At 28.6% G+C, this 20350-nt stretch overlaps 1 protein-coding gene across 10 annotated transcripts; it reads left to right on the top strand.

Moving 5' to 3' along the window:
- Positions 1–20051, top strand: LOC149904712 (alaserpin-like). Of its 10 annotated transcripts, XR_016457287.1 has the most exons (11): positions 1–112; positions 3042–3136; positions 3620–3763; positions 3915–4118; positions 4210–4308; positions 4691–4831; positions 4999–5208; positions 5324–5471; positions 17903–18033; positions 18718–18836; positions 19966–20051. XR_016457287.1 is itself a non-coding variant. In XM_090107564.1 (10 exons), exons 1-9 carry the CDS (start codon positions 91–93, stop codon positions 18031–18033), a joined length of 1194 nt encoding a protein of 397 aa, XP_089963690.1. In that variant the 5' UTR covers positions 1–90; the 3' UTR covers positions 19966–20051. The 10 variants fall into 10 exon arrangements, 9 of the variants coding, with proteins under 9 accessions (XP_089963690.1, XP_089963691.1, XP_089963693.1 ...); XM_090107564.1 differs by lacking the exon at positions 18718–18836; XM_090107565.1 differs by lacking the exons at positions 17903–18033; positions 18718–18836 and adding an exon at positions 13543–13670.
- Positions 20052–20350: the final 299 nt, after the last annotated feature.

Below are 20350 nucleotides of genomic sequence, written 5' to 3'. Positions count from 1 at the left end.
AATAACAACCGACTGTGAATTACTTAAGGCACATCACCTTCATGAAACTGGTTAGTGTGTGACCGGCGATTGAACGAGTCAACCGGCAAAATGAAGCTCACTATTTTTTATTGTAAGTCCACTATTTTATGTTATTTTCCTTGTGAATAATATTTAAATAATATTTTTTGGAAAAATACAAATTTATTTTCCTTAATGCTCTAGTATATTACCAATAATTTTGTACATATTCTTCGTTTCAAATTTCAATTACCTGCCTGTTGCTTTACATGGAATTTTATCAAAATATAGTATGCTAATTTCGAATTATATTTCTTTATGCGTGATATTGATTTCTTAGATTAATAATTAATTAATACTTAAAATACAAAACTTTCTTTCCTACCTTCATCAATAAAAAAATATAGGTAGGTACGTCATATTAATAATATCGATTTCATTGCATTAAATGCAATTTCTTTTCAACTCATACATATTTATTGGAGTTTTATCTTGAAAGTAGGTAGGTATATATTTAACTTCTTATCTCAATAAACAAAAGTATTCAAAGTTGTGGGTTTTTAAGCATCTAGTTATCGGTGAACTTGACCTTGACCCCTGATGGTAATCAATGCCGGCTATTAACTCGAATTACTTTGAATAAAAGAAATTAATTTCAACTATTGTATCGTTTATTTTTATATAAATCAGAAAATTAGTAACATTTTATCATATAAAATATTATTTATGTACATTTTATTTTTTATATTAAGTAAGAAAATAATAGTTAATTTCGTTTTACCTAAAATATTTAAGTAGGTATTTGTACTTTTTCCTAATGTTGTGTTTTTCTTAAAACGATTACATCGATCAAAACAAAACAAATAACCAAATCGATTGGGATATAATCGTATTATGTGAAACTAATGCACTGTAATTGTTTGTTATTGGAACCATTCAGATTTTTGAAGTGAAACTTCTTCAAAGGTTAAATTTTCAAGGATTTTGGTATCTTTGAATCTTGCCAATGAAGTTTCACTTCTGAAACGTATGTTCGGCACACTAAAATAATCAATAAATTTTTAATTATCTATATATTAAAACAAATCATTACTTAATGATCTAAGATCATAGCTAAGAACTGACAGAATGTTCAAAAGTACGTGATGTTCTATGAATATTAATTTATATTCCAGTGGGAATCTCCCTTCGAGTCATACCTAAGTAATTGCAATACATTTTCAACGTCACTATATTTATAAATCGATCCATTGTTCAATTTATTTCTATTAAAGAGACCTATAGGTTTTAGCCGACTTCCAAAAACGTTTTATCAATTCGGTTGTATTGTTTCTTTATTATTTTGCTTTAGAACTTCATCAGTATTCTACTCGCTATTGCGAAGTATTTTAAATGTGTTTTGTTGTCTCGTACAAATCACAGGAATTTAACTTTGGATTTTATGATGATATTGATTATATTAACTAATTCCATTTTTAATATTTACATCAGAATATAATGAACTATGGTTAGGGAGCCAGGTGCAAATTTGGTTAACTATTTCCTCTCAAGAGATAATTCGTCAGACGCATGAGAGTATAGTATTATAAAGCCTCGTGAACGTCAGCTGGCGCTCGGTTGGGGGGGTGAGCGGTTGTAGCCTCCCACGCACATAGGAAAAAAAATACATTCATTCATTCATTTCCTCTCAGCTAAAAATTTGTCAAATTGTAGCTAACCCAATATCTCAACGAAAAAAAATAGTCAGCTGGTTACAACATGGTGTATTATACGTCAGCTGGTGTCTTGAACATTAAAGTTAAATTTAAAGAAAAATTTATTTTCCGTTATTTCCTCTCAAACAAAAATTTACCTGATGATAGCTTATATGTAACTGTGGATAAATATATATGTCAGCTGGCTGTATCTTGGTGGAAAAGCCGTCAGCTGATACGGGAGGCTACAACCGCTCTTCCCCCCAACCGAGCTCCAGCTGACGTTCACGAGGCTTCATAATACTATACTTTGATGCATTTTACTAATTACCGCTTGAGAGGAACTTGGTCATAAAATCTGCTGCTGGCTCCCGGACCACTACTACTAAATGAACTACATACTTTCTTTTGAAGTATAGTAAGTAAGAGCTATCATCATTAAAATTTAAAATCATTGTTTAAAATATTACTATTTACGTTAAAATAACATAAATAGAAAACATACTAACAATAACTCCGTAACAAATAATCGCATAAAGATCTGAATAATAAATAACAACATTCAATACTTATATGTTTTATTATTGGTACTTCCCACGTATTTCCTTTAGTCTACGATTTATTTATTTTCAAATAAAATTACGATGATGCAATGTCGTTTAACCAAACAATACATCATCGCATCTAAGTACATAGTCGCTTTGGAAATCCCAGACATAAAAAGTGATAGAGGGAATTTTTTACCTCCTAGACCGGTTTAACATATTTAAAGTTCAATCGAAGTCAATTAATAAACTGTTTTTGTGTACCTTTTATCGAAAACGTTTATACATCTTCTACATGTCGTGTTTAAAATTTTAATGATGCACGAAAAAGCACCGGACTGATGATTCATGTTATTAATATGTTAAACAATTTTAATTTATCTATTCGTAAACACAGTGATATACATTTGAAATTAATTGTAGGTATGTGTGGCCTTTGGGAGTGTAGATATATATCTTTTACTTTTACGAACAAACTTAATGAATCCAGCGAGTACTATTCGGACAATATTGAAATAATTTGTACTGTTTTAAATTCTATTACATTAGACTATCACTTCAATAATTTATAATTAAAATACATAAAATTTGGTGCGATAAGCAATAAAATTAAATATGTAGTTGTAGTTCAATTAGATGTACTACAAATTATTTATAGAGCTCCACAAATAGTAAATACTATAGAAAACATTGTCAGATGAAATCCTAAAGGTAGTGTTTATATATACATATAAACACTACCTTTAATTATAACTGAAACTAAAAATTTCCTTACATTTCAACTCTTATGTTTATTTTTCAGTGATGACACTCGCTGTTATAGCACTAGGAGATAATACGGAATTATCCAGAACATTGAAAAATGGAAACGATCAATTCACAGCTAACATGTTCTCTGTAAGTTATATTATATCGATATGAATTTAAATCTAATGCATTTGAATGTGATTTGAATACATCTTAGTACCTAGCAATGCCCTTATTCTTTCATCTTAAAACATTGTTCAATTCGTCAACACAGAGCAAGCATCTGAAGCAATATCGCGTGCAAATTATCTGCATTATTGGCTAAGATACCATATTGAGGAAACAGGAACATTTAAGGCCAAAGGCATAAGTCATCTAACGTCTAATTCATTCAATATACCTTAGGAACGCCTCTGTTAATAGAACAAACTGATCAAGAAAAAACCAAACGAACAATGACTTTTGAATATCTAAAGATATATTTTTTTTATTGTACAATAGGGGAGTGCTTGACCACGATCTCACCTGATGGTAAGCTGAGCGTGCTTTCCTAGGATGTACCTGTTCACTCTACTCTTAAAAACCTCCATTATTATTAATAAAGTGATCAAATAACATTAACAACAATTTCAGGAAGTAGTAAAGGAGAAGCCAAATGAAAGTTTTGTAATGTCAGCATTCTCCGTGTTGACTCCCCTCGCTCAGCTGGCTTTGGCTTCTGAAGGAGAATCCCACGATGAATTGCTCAACGCTATCGGCATGCCCAACGACAATGTTGTGAGTAAAATTATAATAATAATATGAGAAAATCGTCAACAGGAAAATCCCGTAAGAAAACCGTAAATGATAATAATAACATCGACTGACCATGAATTTTTTAACGCTCATATCAATAATAATAAAAATAAACAACCTTTTCAATTTTCAGACGAAAGCAGTGTTTTCTCATTCCGATGACAGACTGAAATCGGTCAAGGGAGTTGAACTCAAAACTGCGAGTAAAATTTACATCGCACAAAATTACAAATTAAATGACAATTTTGCAGCTGTAACTCGTGATGTTTTCCACTCTGAAGTTCAAAACGTAAACTTCGTTGATAGTGGCCCAACTGCGAATGCGATTAATGCCTGGGTAATTGTGATAATATAATTGTTAAAGTATAATCCAATTTACGTACAAAAAATTTGTTTATCTATGATACCATATTGTTACTTCTTTACAGGTCGAAGACCAGACAAACCACAAAATAAAGAATCTCGTGGACCCTAACTCTTTAAGTTCTGATACTCGTGCATTGTTGGTCAATGCTATTTATTTCAAGGTATTTAATTTTAATTATGATAGAGACAATTTAATGGGTAATGTGATTGAATCAATCCATTATCAATCCATTACTGTGTTTACGATTACGATTTTTATTTATTATTGTATTAGTGCATACAATAATAAATTTAATTGAGTTTACTTTTGATATTTAACAATTCTATTTTAAGATAACCGAATTAAAAAAAAATATTGAAGAAATATGTTCAGTCTAGCTTATCACATTGAAAATAGACAAGACCCGCTATTTAGAACTATTTGAAATATATCCCTAGTGCATGTTTAAAACCATTTCGACCAAAGCAGTATTAGAAAAAAATTTCGATACTAAAATACCTTAAAAATGTCGTTTAATGAATTTACGAAATTTAAATATTCAGGGTCTCTGGAAAAGTCCCTTCAACAAACATGCAACGGCACCAAGAGATTTCCATGTAACCAAAGACAAGTCTGTTAAAGTTGATATGATGTACCAAAAAGGAGATTTCCAGTATGGTGAAAGTGACGAACTCAAAGCCCAGGTAAATAAAAATATTCATATTACATTATTCTTTGTCATTTATAAATATATAATTGTTATACCTAATTGAAAACAATCTTCCCATAAATAAATGTAACATGACAATTCATAATGTACAAACAATAGTACTTACACTGCCCAGGGTAATTTTATTTTTAAATATTTTAGATTTTGGAAATGTTCTATGAAGGAGAAGAAGCATCAATGGTATTGGTACTTCCAAATGAAGTAGACGGTATCAATGAATTGGAACAGAAATTAAAGGACCCTAATGTTTTGGACAAGGCCCTGAAAAACTTATACAAGACGGAAGTTGAAGTTCACATTCCTAAATTCAAAATTGAAACTACCACCGATCTTAAAAAGGTTTTGGAAAATGTAAGTATCGCTGGCCCATATATGTAGTGCGTACAATGTACATGGGAAATAAGAATTAAATTCTTTGTACCAGCCAAATTTAAATTTGTAATTATATTTGATAACTTTGTTGCAGATGGGCGTTAAGAGAGTTTTCTCTGCCAACACCGCTCGCCTTAGCAACCTCTTGGAAGGAACTGATAACGGTTTATATATTTCTGATGCTTTACAAAAGGCCTTTATTGAAGTGAATGAAGAAGGTGCTGAAGCAGCCGCTGCCAACGGTGAGTTTTGCTGTAAAAAAAACGATCATTAGTTTGAGATTATTGATAACCCAATAAACTCAAACATATAACTTTCGGCCATATTAATATCTACTTTTTAACTTTTTACAAATCTTATTAATTTGCGTTTTGCATTTGATAACCTTACCGTGTGATTAAGTTTATTTCTTCCTCTGTGAATAATTCAAACTGTACTAACTTCTATGCAAGAATAAGATATTCAAGAACTAAAATAATCACTGTTACGAAAGTTATAATTATTACTGTGATCTTCCTTCTTCATTTTGTAACAAAAGGTAAATACTATTCACAATATTTCTTTTACTTGTCTGTAAACTAACCTTTTTTGTTATTTTATTTTTCAATGTCTCATCTCTGGGCAGTATTTTTTAAATTAACTTAATAATACTGAGTGCACAAAATTAAAACATATCTATAACAAATAGAACTCAAAAATCATGTCGAACTTTGAGCCTTCTTGTTAGAGATTTCGTAAGTGATGTCAATAAGCCATTTTGGAACTTGTCGCTTCATATTTTCAGTATTCTTACCTCGGAAAGAAAGTTTCGTCATAACGCCAAATCAGAAAATCTTCTTCGCTAATCGACCATTTTATCTCGAAATTAGAGTTAGATCATCGCCAATTTTCTCTGGAGTAAAATATTAATTTTCCGGATTTAGGTATAGTTTTGATGCCTATTTTTATCATTTCCTTGGCATTCATTTCATACTTTTGGGCAGTATCGGGGCAGTATCGCTTCAAGTTTCAAATTATGGAATTAATGTAATGGCCTTTGGTTTCTTTGAGCATATAATTTTCAACTCTAACTCCTAACCTAACCTATTAAAAAGTAATAACAATATTATATTATACCATTAACGCGTAAGCCTAATTTATACCAGATTGTTTTGTTCAACACGAAAATTCTTATTAAAAGAATAAAATTGTATTCCTGGAATAACACCATAAATTCTAGCATTGAATTTGTGTGTTTAGCAATAAACAAGTCTGTTGACAAAGCTGTCGTTTCGCTGATTTTTACAATTTCGTCAAATAAATGTATTTCAGTTCCTTTGCGATCTTTCCAAATTGATTATATTTATAAATGAAGTAACTATTTAATTATTTAATTAATATATTTTTTCAGGTTTCTTTATTAATATGTTAATGCCAAACGTTAAACCACAGCCCAGGATATTTAAAGCTGATAGGCCATTTTATTTCGATATACGGTCTAAAGGATTGCTTTTATTCAATGGAATTAATGCTGGAATAAATAAACAATAAGATAATTATAATATTTGAAATGATGTTCATATTGCACATTGTTTAAAAATTAAACCTGAATACTTGTAATCGTTGTAACATATCAGTACACCAAATAAAGTATCTATCAATGTTCCAAGCTTTGCAAAAAAATGTATGAACTACATGAATTCCTATTTGACTTTTATTTCATTTAATTATAAAAATACTTAATTTTTACAAATATAAACATTGGTTTTAGCGTTTTCTGTCTATCAAAACCTTTTCCCTTCGAAATGCATGAACCTAAACAAGGAGTACTTAATTACTTTTAAAGTCAAAGCAATCAAAAACTGCGGTGTATCACAATATAGATACACAGACACAGACAGTATAGACAACCGGTAGGGAAACTTCATACAACACGTTCGAAATGACTCACACACACAAGTAAGCGTGTTTACGATAATCGTAAGGGTATTGTGACAATTGATAGATATAAGAATACCCACGAAACCGCCTCTGTAAATACTCTGCTCTTTTTGTTTTAAATTTCTATACGGTCATCATCTTAGATCATTAAAGGTCATCATCATCATAGCGACTTCATGCAAACTCTCAAAAATCAAGTAAATTAGAAATCTAAGTAAATGCTTCTTCAATATTTGTCTTGAAAAACAATTTACACTGACCATCTAGTTAAAAAGAAAGAACAATTATTATTATATTTATCATCATAAAAAAACAATCGTGTATACCTCTACATACACTCTTTGAATATCAACATCCATTTCTAATATGCTAAAATAATATTTGATATCAATGTGGTACTACGAAATGTTTGAATTTATGATAATTTTTAAAGAATAGAAAGTTGTACGAATTTAAATCCCTGTGTTAACTTGGAATTATACAAGGCTACAATATATAAGATGTTTTACGTTCATTAATCTATCCTCACCTCTCATGGTAGCATCCAACATAAATATATATACATACTATATTTACAAACAGTTACAAGAAAGGCTTCTTAATATTATATATTGAAGGGTTCTTCAATACAAAATACGAGTAAACAGTATAGGATGCTGCAAATGAAGTAGACTTAGCAAAGTCACTTCTCATTTCTAAGCTTCTTGTCATATAAGAGCGTACATTGCTAGAGATTTCAACGCGTTATCATTTGTTCCATAAAGAAGTACTTACATTCTCTTTATGGAAGCGTTCTGTCGTTAACAGCTAAATAAATAGCTTTGCATCCCGACAAAATAGGATAATACATGAATCTGGCTTTGTTGAGTATAAGTATACTTGTATACAATAATTTCATATAAAGTTGTCATTTTGTTCTTGAGTAAACTATTTATACTAAAATAGGAAAGGAATTAAATCCAATCAGCAAGCTCAAAAATTTTCCTGTTTTCTGTTTCCCAAATCTTCATCATAGATTTCATGTGCTATATATAACCTAAAAATATTGTCCAAGGAATAATATATAATAATAAATATTAAATAATTTTATTCGATGTAACCTCCAAAGTTTATAAAATTCAAGAAAGGAAAAAATAAAATATACGATATTATTAAATAAGGGACACAAAGTTCGGTAAAATCAAGGTCAGAGTATTAAGTTAACAATTAGGTAATCACATAATTAAATAAAGTAAATTTAATAAACCATGAATCTTGCTCTCTTTATTGTTATTGTTCCCGTTCTATATATAATCTTTACGAGACCCTGTTCAAATAAATATATACTTTCTGCATTCAAAATTGTAAAACTACTGGCCGTATATCACACTCATTTTGAGTTAAAGGTTAAATTTGTTTTAGCACAAAATTTATATTTTTTTCGTTATAATTGTAAACATGTAGACTGTACACTATCTGAAAGATTGATCAGTTATAACATCACAAGCACGAAACACTCACATAATTTGCCTACCAGCTAAATAATGGTGAATATAATGAAATCAAATATACATTTTATTTTTTATTTCCATTTTCAGAGTTTGGATTAGTTCTATTTTCACTTTCAAAAATCTTCCTTGCTGATCATCCGTTCCTATTTTATTTAAAAGGAAGCGACACAATTTTATTTAGTGGAGCCTATCACTCCTAGGTATTTATTAGCATTTCCATGTATGTAATGCATGCAGCAAATAAAGTATATATATATATAGATATATAATCTGCTTTTACATAATACTTATAATTATATATCATCTTCATAATAAAACTTCAATAAGTAAATATTAAAACAACTTATTACATTCGTATACTATAGGATCAATTTAAAAACGTAACTCCTATTTACTACGTCCAATTAATAAAAAATAACGGTAAGAGTAATCTTAATAAAATAACAGTTTTAAATTTTATAAAATATTCAATGAAACTGTATTAATAAAGAATTTATCTTTCGTATATTTTTTCGGCAAAACCTTCAAAAAAAGCTTCAAAAATATTCGATGCGTTTTCCCAGAATTAATATTTTATAAAATTACTCGATACATTTTTTCAAATTTTTCTTATCATTCACGTGGATGAAAAATATGGTAATAAATACAAAAAATATATTATTTTTATTTTATTTATACATATTATGTACATGCATTTAAAAGATATGGTAGAATTGTAGACAATATTGCTATGAATGCTTAAAGTTAATGCCGAGTAGTGTTAGTTGATAATATCACAGATAATATTATAATACTATACTAGTAATAATATGTTTGTTCGATTGCATGCTTCATTAAAAGGTTGTTAAAATATGAGTTCGGATTTTTTTCAGTCTTCGGTATCGTCGCAACAAGTCTTTTACTTAACGAGCCTCCTCCGAAGATCTTCCTCGCTGACAGACCATTTTACTTTGAAATCAGAACTGGTGGAGTCACATTATTTAACGGACTGCGAATTCAATAATATTTAAATTATCCCAGTGTTATGTACTAGACGATATTGTCTGACTTTTTAGTGAATAAACAACATCGAACAAACATTTGATACTATTATTTGACCTCACTCTCAAGTTTTTATTTTTTACGATTTTTTTTTATTTTGATGACTTGGCCTGACGAATTAAAAAAGATTACTTTTTAATAATCTCATTATATAATCTTAACGAATTTACCTAAAGGTATTATTGTTTTGTTTGATTGCAAACAAGCAGTACAAAGAACCTTATCCTAAATGCATATTATGGTACTTACTTAAATATATCAAGCATTTTTTATTTTATTTTTATTAATGTTTATTGTTTCCCCTTTAATGTACAAGACATATATATCTTTAAATTACTTTTTCAAACAGTTGTTTTTTATCAATTCATGTTGTAACGAATACAAAAAATTGATCTGAAAAAATGTTAAGGAGTTTGTATCTGCATAATAATATCCTACATGTGATTGTATTTTTCTTATTTACATTAAATTTACGAATAATAAATATTTAAGTTGATCATGTTATTTTTCAGAATTCGGAACTAGAAATGACTGTGACACTTGTTCTAAAACATTCTTGGTCAATCGTCCATTCCTTTTTTACTTGAAAGGATGTAAATACTTTTTATTCAATGGAGCTTTCTACTCCTAGGTATTAAAAATTAGTTTTTAAAATGCGATATGCATGGATATCTTTTTATTAATACTAGTTTACTCTGTCAGATATACAGTATCATAATTGATAATACTTATGTATTTCATAAAACTTTAATGCAATTGAATTGATGAAAAATAAATTAGTCTTTTCTTTAATAATGCTAGGGCAATAGGTAGTTAGTTGTAATCTAGTTTAACAATTATTATATTGCAAAATAATTTCCCTAACAGCTTATTATTATATTATTTTTATATTATAGAAGAAGGATTTTATCTTATTAATATTCACGTACAAAAAAATACGATAAAAGCAAAAACAATTAATAAAACAATTGAAATAATAATACTTTCATTTAATAAAATATACCTAGTGTAGTACTAATAATTTGTTTGCATGCACGCTGCAATTATTATTAAAATATTTATTTCTAAAACTAAAAGGTAATTTCTTTATGGCATGCACGATGCATTATTTATTATTTTATTTATTTTATGCACTAATAATTACTCAATACGCATACATTAACATTGTTTCGAAGTCATTTCATGATACATTAATAAAATGGAACTTATTCTTTCCTTGACAATGTAGTTGTTAAACAAATATATTACGCTCGTATAAATATTATTTATTTAATTTATATGCACATATAATATTGAATGTTCAATATTGTTTCAGCTTTCACTTTATACATTGACAGCATTATGATTGAACTCCCAAGGATTTTCATAGCTGATAGACCGTTTTACTACGAAATAAGAGCCGCTGGATTCAATTTATTCAATGGAATTAAATCTAATTAGAAAAATAATTTAATATAAAATACATGTGTAGCAAACATTTCGATATTGAACAAAATCAATACTCAGTAGTATTAAAGAGTAAGAATAATTAACAATAAAACTAAATAAATTGAATGACCATATAATGTTTCTATTGTAAACTTTTAAGATGTAAGCAAAATTATAAGACAAATAAAATGAAAATAAATCTACTCAAGACATTTTAATCACCCTCATTCCTATACAACCATTTTTCATATGAATGCAAATAATTTTCAAATTATAATAAAATGCCTTAAATGTTTTTCAAAACATTTAATTTCAATTATCTTAACATACGTTTTTAAACAACACAAAAATCTTCATCAAATACATAATATATAATTACATCATAAACCTATTTCATTAACTTTATGATGTAGAAAATGTCTTATTCAGAGAACACAATACAACTATGTTCTAGATACTATTAATTATTACACTTACATTAAATGGATTAACAATAGATTAATTGTATTACTGTAGTAACTACTCTACACCTAGACACAGAAATTCAATGCATTTCTAGCTGGCTGATTTGGGCCTATCTTACGTATAATAACTAATGAGTCGTGATCTTATCAAAGTATTCAATACAGTGCTCAAGTTAATAAACAATTTTTATGTAAAGTATCGACAGTTTTATAAATTATATCTTAATCCATCAGTCCTCGGAATCACAGACACAATAGAAAATCTATTGTGTCGCGCCCCGATCGGGCCTTACGGTGGTCAATGGGTTAAGAGACTTTGAAAAGATCATAACGTAAAAGCTCACTAAGCACATGCTATAGAGTCGCCTGTGCAGAAATTCAATTTACGAAAACGATATTGAAATTATGAAACCATTTAAACTTATTTAAACCAATAAGAAATAATTAATCAGAAAATTATACACCATCCTCAATAAATAAATTACTCAAGTAATGTTGAACACACATAAAGTTTTAAATAAATAATCGTAACGACACTTAAAAAGATATAACTCCAGCCATTCTTATAATACTTATTTTTTTCTACTCATTAAAGATGTAGCTTATTAATCCTAAAATAATTTCAAATCGATAGAGTGGTTTTTGAGTTTATTTGTTATACAAAACGATGTAATATAACGTTGTTTAAATCTCGTAGATATCCCAGAGATGAATACAGTTTTTCCTGTATACTAATACCTTGTTACTAATATAAATTATAATAATTTAATTATAATTTGTCACTGTTTTTTTTATACCTTTAATGTTCCAGATTTCGGAATCACCTATCTCTCGGCAGCGATCTCTCGTCCTAAAAGATTCAATGTAAATCGTCCCTTCCTATTTAGTTTGAAAGTAGGAGATGAAATTATATTTAACGGCGTCTACTTCAATTAGGTATCAATATAAAAATATATTTTTGCTCGCATGTTATTCGGAGTTAATAACCAAAAACTAATGCTCATAATTATTGCTTTTACGGGAAATTTGCTTATTTACTAACATTTAAGATTTTATAGGTTTTGAAATACAGTTCCTTATCTAATATGGAGTAATTTTAAATGCTTCTAAATTCTGCTCATGGAATAATAATCAAGGTTTTTTAAGGATTGTGTACTTTCTGTGTAAAATTGCAATTTGCTACATTAATTATATAATTATGTATTGCTTTGTTTATTTTTTGTTAGAACTTAAATCACTATTTAGCTATTTAGCTTTTTTGTTTTAATTTTTATACGTGAAATTTTATAGTAATAACGGTATTTATGCGTTTCAGATTCAGTTTTCACACCTATCAGCATTAGAAGTGTCTTCAAAATTATTTTATATCCGTCCCGATTATTAAAATAATAAACGACGAGTGAAGCTAATCCATTATATCAAGATAATGTAAATGACGATCAAATATTTAAATTAACGTTTGTAACACAAATAAAATAAGTTATTACATTGTTATACCTGTATTATGTTTTCAATTACAAAATAAATTTTACAAATATTTATGCTTGAGTGTTATTTTATTACACAACGTAGAAATAATAGATCCTTTTCATTACCTTACATTTTGTTTTGTTTTATTATGTTAGTTTGTATTTCATTTTATATTTTCTTTATTCGTGCGGTGCTATAGATAGATACCCTTATTCAGAATGGTGGTATAATTTGAGCTGTTTATAAAAACATTATACCAAGGACTTTGTAAGAATAATGAAGTCGACGCAAACCATATTTATTGCAGTATATTTCCGTCCAGCTGTGTTTCGTTAAAAATATATAGATATCCTACTTTATATTAGAACTTCTTTATATTAGAATAAGAGATCAGATAATTACTTTATGGATAATAATAGCACAGACTAATAATAATATACTACGTATACAAATAATAGTAATACGGAAAGTCTCCTTTAAAGGCATTTTTATGATTACAGTGTTTGCCATACGTAAGAAGATTATGGTCAAATATATTAATCCAAAAAGATTTGTAGCTGATCAGCCTTTTCTATTTTTCTTGAAAGTTGAAAATATACAAATATTCTCAGGGGTCTACACCGCTTAGGTATTTACCTATTTAAATCATCTATTGCATGCTGGCTGAGTCACTTACAGAATAAAATAATATTATTGCATGGTATTTAACACAATATCTGGAGAACATAGCTTTAGTCCCAAAGTTGCTTCGTGAACGTGCTTATGATAGGAAAATGATGTAATACTAAACTCCAATAATAATAAAACTCACACTCTTCTAATATTTAATATAAACTAAAGTCGTAATTGCGTAATATAACCGTTAATATCATGTTAATATACTAATATTATGAATTCGACTAACATAAAATAATAGTTTACTAAAACTATTGTACAGTTATTAAAAAAAGCAATCAATAAAACACACTAATCAATAATTTTAGTAACAAATAAAACACAATGTTTAAATTATTTTGGAAAATTTTCAGATATCAATATCGACTTCCGATTTGGCGGGTTTTCTGAAGTATTTATTGCAAACCATCCATTTATATTCCTTTTAAAAGTTGCTGAACTAGATACGCATGTGTTTATTGGAAAATATGCTGGATGACATACGCACGCAAATATACTAACTACACGAATACATTTGACACAACTATTCTAGACATGATCACCGTAATACAAGTTTTTTTGTTGAAAAATATGAAAAATACATTTGTCCTGATTAAAACGTATTAAACTGTGTTCGAATTGTTTATTTTTTTAGCTTTAATATAATATGTATTTATAATAAACTAATAAAAGAGAGATGGGATTTCGGCGTTATTCAATTTACATTCTTATAACTAGCATAAAATATAAGAATTAAATATTTATTCTTAATTTGTTTATACCTTTTAATTTGTAAATTTTATTATAAAGTATAGAATGGCGCCAACGCCACTTATGTATTTAATAAGCACATTTTAAATACTACTTTGATCTTATCCAAAAGGCCGAAATAATTCATGCATGTTATTAATATCACAAATAACACAAACAATGATCCAAATGGTGCTTGTTCTTTTTGAATTTGTATAATATATTGCAATATTTTAAAATATACATTTCAAATCGATTCGGGGACAAAATAGATATTGGGTAACTGCCAACAGGTAATAAATTTTTATTCCTTAAAGACAAATCGATGCCTCCTAAGTATACTGAGTCAACTAACAAATTTAGGTATTTTCATATTTTTATAAAAACGAACATGATAAATCGTGATCTAAACGTTCGTGTTAAAAAAAATTAAAAAAGTACAATAATTACTGAGATAATTTCACGTATACCAAATCAATTTCAACATCAGTTAAAATCGTACATCGTAAATTGATCTAAATGACATTGTACCAGTGTACGCGGGGCGTGAGAGGGGGTACACAATAAACTTGTATCGATATACAAGTTTATATCGGCTCAGTAGACTATGAATGGCGGCAAGTAAGCACACCATTTAAGATAATAATTGTTCTTTAACATGTTAAATTAATAATATTAACAGAATGCAATCAAACAGGGCGCGAAAATTTTAAAAATTTACATAGGAATCGATGATATTATGATGATTGATGACATGAATGAATGATATTATGGTTATTGTTTTTTATGACAACAGACAGCAAAGAGAGGCGCAAATGAAATTTCCAGCTGTGTTTTCAAGTTTAAAGAAGACACGGTGGGTAATGGTGTCAAAGATTTCCGGTTCAGGTCAGACAACTGTGGAGGCCAAAATAGAAACAGAATTATATTCTTAATCTTAATAATATATCTATAACAAACTTAGAACTAGCTAGTTCAAAGTTTGTTATATATTAGTCATAGCTTTCTATTAGTGGGTCCAAATGAAGGCGACAGTATGCAGGCTATAATTGAAATACAGACGAAAGACAGCTACAGCTTTTAGTTTTGCCAAATCCGATGAAAAGCCATACAAAGTTTAAAGTGTCTCACTCACTTTAAATCAAAGCTATAACTTATAAACAACTGGACAACTACCAATGATGGATCAAAAATGCCTTGGAATAAAGTAACAGAAGAACTAGTTTAAGCGGATTATCCATATAGGCTGTTTTGTAAAACGAGATACCAAGATGTTGTTACAAGTAGATAGATTGTGTAAAGATATCAAAATTCAAAAGCTACACGAAATAGAAAAGAGTTAAATATTGACGTAGATAATAATATTTCTTTAGCTTATCAGATACCCATTCCTGTGGACCAAAATAAGCACAAAGATTTGATGGATCTTTGTAAGACACTGGTAATTCCTAAAGAGTATCATTTATTTTATAATAATTTGATTTCAACGAACTCTAATGCAGCTAACGACAGCGATTCTGACTTATGATTATAGATATATGACTATAATTTGTTAAAATTTATATTTTTGAGTATTAGAAATGCCTTAGACTGTTACGTTATTAATTTATTTCTCTTTGATGATGGAACATTGTTAATTTGTTAAATGTTGATTTGTTTTTACTTGTAGCTTTTAGAATAGATTCTAATGGATCTAACGACTGATTTTTAATTTGTTAAGAACTAGAAATGTCTGGATTACTACGTCATTAATTTCGATAATTTTCATTATTGTTAAACGTAAGTTACCAAATGATATTTTTTAATAGCGTTTTGTTCACGTTGTAGCGTTTAGTAAAGCTATTATGTTAAAAAGATATTCCTACTTAATTATGGCTAAAAATACATTGTGATTCTTCAAAATGAGTTGTTGTTGGTTTCTTATTCATGTTCTTCTTCCTAGCTTTTATTAATCCCACACATCGAAAGGTATTATAAAAAAAGATTCCTAAAAATAAACCTCAGTAAATTACATTGGTCCAGTATACGTTGAGGTTTCAAATGTTAACTTTGCTAATTACTTTCCTAGTATAATGAGTCAAGTGACATAATTTCAGCATTTTATTATTTATTGAGATAAACAAACCCGAAACAAACAAAAGTAAAATTATATTAATAAAATGACAATCATTATTTCATGTGATTTTGGTGTTAACGATAGATTTTGATGAACAACGTACATAAATATAACTGGTAGTTAAACCATTTCACTATTGAGTCCCGCCGGCGTATACCCAGCCATCTACAAAAAAAGCCATTTAAAAACAAAAATCAGCAAAATCATTTTATACCAAAGGAAGGGCTTACAATTTTTATTAAAAAAACATTTACTTTGTTTCGAATTAATTTGATTTCATTAAAATATAAACGATTTGCCTTCAAATCACTCTCCTGTAAAATTACTAAAATGTCAGTTGACTCATTATACTTAGGAGGCATCGAAATTATCTTTACATGCAATTGCCTAATATATTTGCCTTTGCTAAATATTTTAACTCGCTTATAGCACGTTTAAAGTGTTTTATTTATTTAATGTTACAATATTATATAGTATCATCTATTTATGTTTTCAGATTTGTTTTTGTATTATTAATTTTCAATTAATATATCACATAAGAAATATGAATATTTCGGAGAAAAGGATCATGCGCCCAGATAATTTATAATCTTTAATTTTGCATGACCATTCTTTACAAAATATCAAATAATTAAAAATTTTACATTATATTTTAAAAATAAACGATACAATCAATATTTATGTGTTATTTTCTCGTGTGATGCTCCTATAAACAAACCTTTTCATTACCATATACTTACACCTTAGTATATAGATGTTATTACATACATGGTTGAATTAATGGTCGAATTATTCATGACAAATTACAGGGTGAAAAAACGCCTCCATGTATATTTGTACAGTCCTCGTGCGCAGGATTCAATGTCCTATAACAATGGCTAAAATAAACAGCTAATTTATTCAATGTCCTATAACAATGGCTAAAATAAACAGCTAATTTATACTGTGTGAATTCCGTGAAAGCTTTTCTGGTGCTGGTTTACTACCACTCCCGATACACAGATCCATCTACAAAAAAGAAGGGTGCGTGTTGCGTCTTTATCTTTAGCGTAGGTACATAAAAAATCCAATGTTATATTTTGTACATTTTATTGTCCTTCAACACATTGCAGCAATGCGTTGTATGGTGTGACATTTGTATGTTGATATTGAGAGCAAGCTAGGGCACTCTAGGAATTTAACCTGCCTCATACCTCATATCATTTTTATTTTTTACTTTACTCATAAATATTTACATTTGTAATAAGTACTTTTACAGTATTCCACCAAATACGAATAAATTGTGAAAACCACTTGTTTTTTTTTTCTTGAATATAAAATTGTTTATTTTTTCATTGCAGATGTTAGAGTGTACTATAGGTCTATGCGCCAGCACAAATTGCCACCAATAAGATTTATTGCAAATCGTCCTTTCCTATTTTACTTGAAAGCAAAAAAAAATACAATGTTTTCAGGAGGTTACCTCGCTTAGGTATTTTTGTATTTTAAATATATTCAATCGCATCTCACTTCGTCTTTTTAACAAACAATAAAATTAAATACGTATGCATGCTGAACTTAATGCTGAATGAAATAGATGGAAGCAAAAATCGACGTATTTCATTTATAACTGATAAAGTAAAGTTGTCTTTATGCATGAGAAGTGCTGTGCGCTACATTTGTGTACAGAATAGCATAGAAATGAAAAAAAAATGCCGAAAAAAACGATACGTATAAAAAATCGATAATAGCAAAAATTTATGTTAAAATATCATTTATGTCTGATAAAAGTTAGGAAAGTTGTATTTATGTATAAAAAATGCCCGTTAAATTAATGTCCTACGCAAATGTATATTTTCTCACAACAATGGTATTAGATTGTGTTATTAAATTAAATCTACATACCTACATATGCTGGGCTATCTTTTCTAGTTACTAGCTATACTAACGTATAAAACTACATTTCTACTACGCCATTGGGTTTATTAATTACTAGCGGTCCGCCCCGGCTTCGCCCGTGGTACATATTTACGTTTTCTCTACGTAAAAACCATCCTCGTACTTCAAGGAATACAATAAAAAAAGAATTATCGAAATCGGTTCAGCCGTTCTCGAGTTATGCGCTTACCAACACATTTTGCGATTCATTTTTATATATAAGATTTTGATGTTACAGAATTTATTGTCTTTGAAATGGCAATGACCTACAGTGAAAACACAGTAATTGCTGATCATCCGTTTCTGTTTTATTTGAAAACTGCTAATATAATCTTTAGCGGCACGTACTTCGGTTAGGTATTAATGTCTAATTAAATTATTAATAAGCATTTGGTTCATTTTGATACACACATTAATTGGTATATTACAGCCTATCATTATTGATCCTTGTTTTATATTGTACTAGCTGTGCCCAGCGGTTTCACCCTCATCGTATATGAATGTTATAATAATACTGGCGGTCCGCCCCGGCTTCGCCCGTGGTACATATGAAAAATAGATGTTGGCCGATTCTCAGACTTACCCGATATGCACAGAAAATTTCATGAGAATCGGTCCACCCGTTTCGGAGGAGTATGCAGACTAACATTGTGACACGAGAATTTTATATATCCATACTAATATTATAAATGCGAGTTCTGTCTGTCTGTCTGTCTGTTACTCAATCACGCCTAAACTACTGAACCAATTTGCATGAAATTTGGTATGGTGATATTTTGATACCCGAGAAAGGACATAGGCTACCTTTTATTGCGAAATATGTACCACGGGCGAAGCCGGGGCGGACCTCTAGTAAGATATATGTTTATAGTCTATACTTTTTAAAATACTATACTATACTTTTTTTTTTAATTTTGATTTACTCAATTTTATTCAATACAGATTAGCGCGTTCAAATAAACAAACTCTTCAACTAGGTATGTATCAGGTTTAAGTAGAGATTTATCCCCAGGTAAATTATATATCTATTATCCCCAGGTAAATTATATATAAATTTATAGGCAACGACCATTACAAATCCGCATGTTTAATGGGATTAAATTGTTATAATTAATTACTAATTTACAAAAATTTATGACATCCATCATGTAAGGCATTTTTTATGCATGTGCATGCTACTTATGCATGATTTTTTACACGTAAGTACTTTTTTTATTGATTTGTAATATTAAATTAATTGTTAATTCATTGTTATACTTAATTGTAGTTAAAATTGTAATGTTTATTTTATTACTATGTTTATGTCATAATTTGGTTTCAGCCAAAAACTGTAAATATTTTTTAACATTAGCCTTATAAAACTTAATGGAAAATAAGCTATAAACAATTTCACAGTTTTATTCAAGTTTTATCCCAGATGATATGTTTTATTAAGCTCTATAATGTATAAACTTTACACGATATTAATTTAATGTCAATTTTTCAGGTAACGAGTTCCTCGATCGACATATTTGTAACGATGTCTATGATATTATGAATGAAAATGAAATAAACATTGTACAATCAAAAAAATATTGTTTTATTTTTACCCCTATCTCATCTCAGCTAAATTCATTTATTCATTATATTCGTAGGCTTTTTCTAATTATATTAGGGAGTAGGATAATTATACTAATTCTAAAATTTAAATGAGTCCTTACTACTCTGATTTATACGTACATTTATGTTTTTAATCCTCCTGAACAGTTACAGTTAATCAATTGAAGATGATAATATTAAAATGATTTAGGTATTTAATTATGTATATTAATTATGGTTATAAAAATAATATGTTTTAGTGTCATTTACAAAAAAGGTCATCTAGCTATGTA

Source organism: Colias eurytheme, chromosome 11 (genome assembly GCF_061535395.1).
Source record: "Colias eurytheme isolate Ceu_HAF_F1 chromosome 11, ilColEury1 Martin Lab GWU primary, whole genome shotgun sequence".
Taxonomy (NCBI): domain Eukaryota; kingdom Metazoa; phylum Arthropoda; class Insecta; order Lepidoptera; family Pieridae; genus Colias; species Colias eurytheme.
The sequence above is the reverse complement of the archived record's forward strand: the minus strand, read 5'-3'. Positions and strand labels throughout refer to the sequence as shown.

Coding starts and splice junctions, on each gene's coding strand:
- LOC149904712 (XM_090107562.1), top strand. CDS start 91: ATGAAGCTCACTATTTTTTATT. Junction 3,764..3,914: donor GCATGCCCAACGACAATGTT/GTGAGTAAAATT, acceptor TTCAATTTTCAG/ACGAAAGCAGTGTTTTCTCA. Junction 4,119..4,209: donor CGAATGCGATTAATGCCTGG/GTAATTGTGATA, acceptor ACTTCTTTACAG/GTCGAAGACCAGACAAACCA.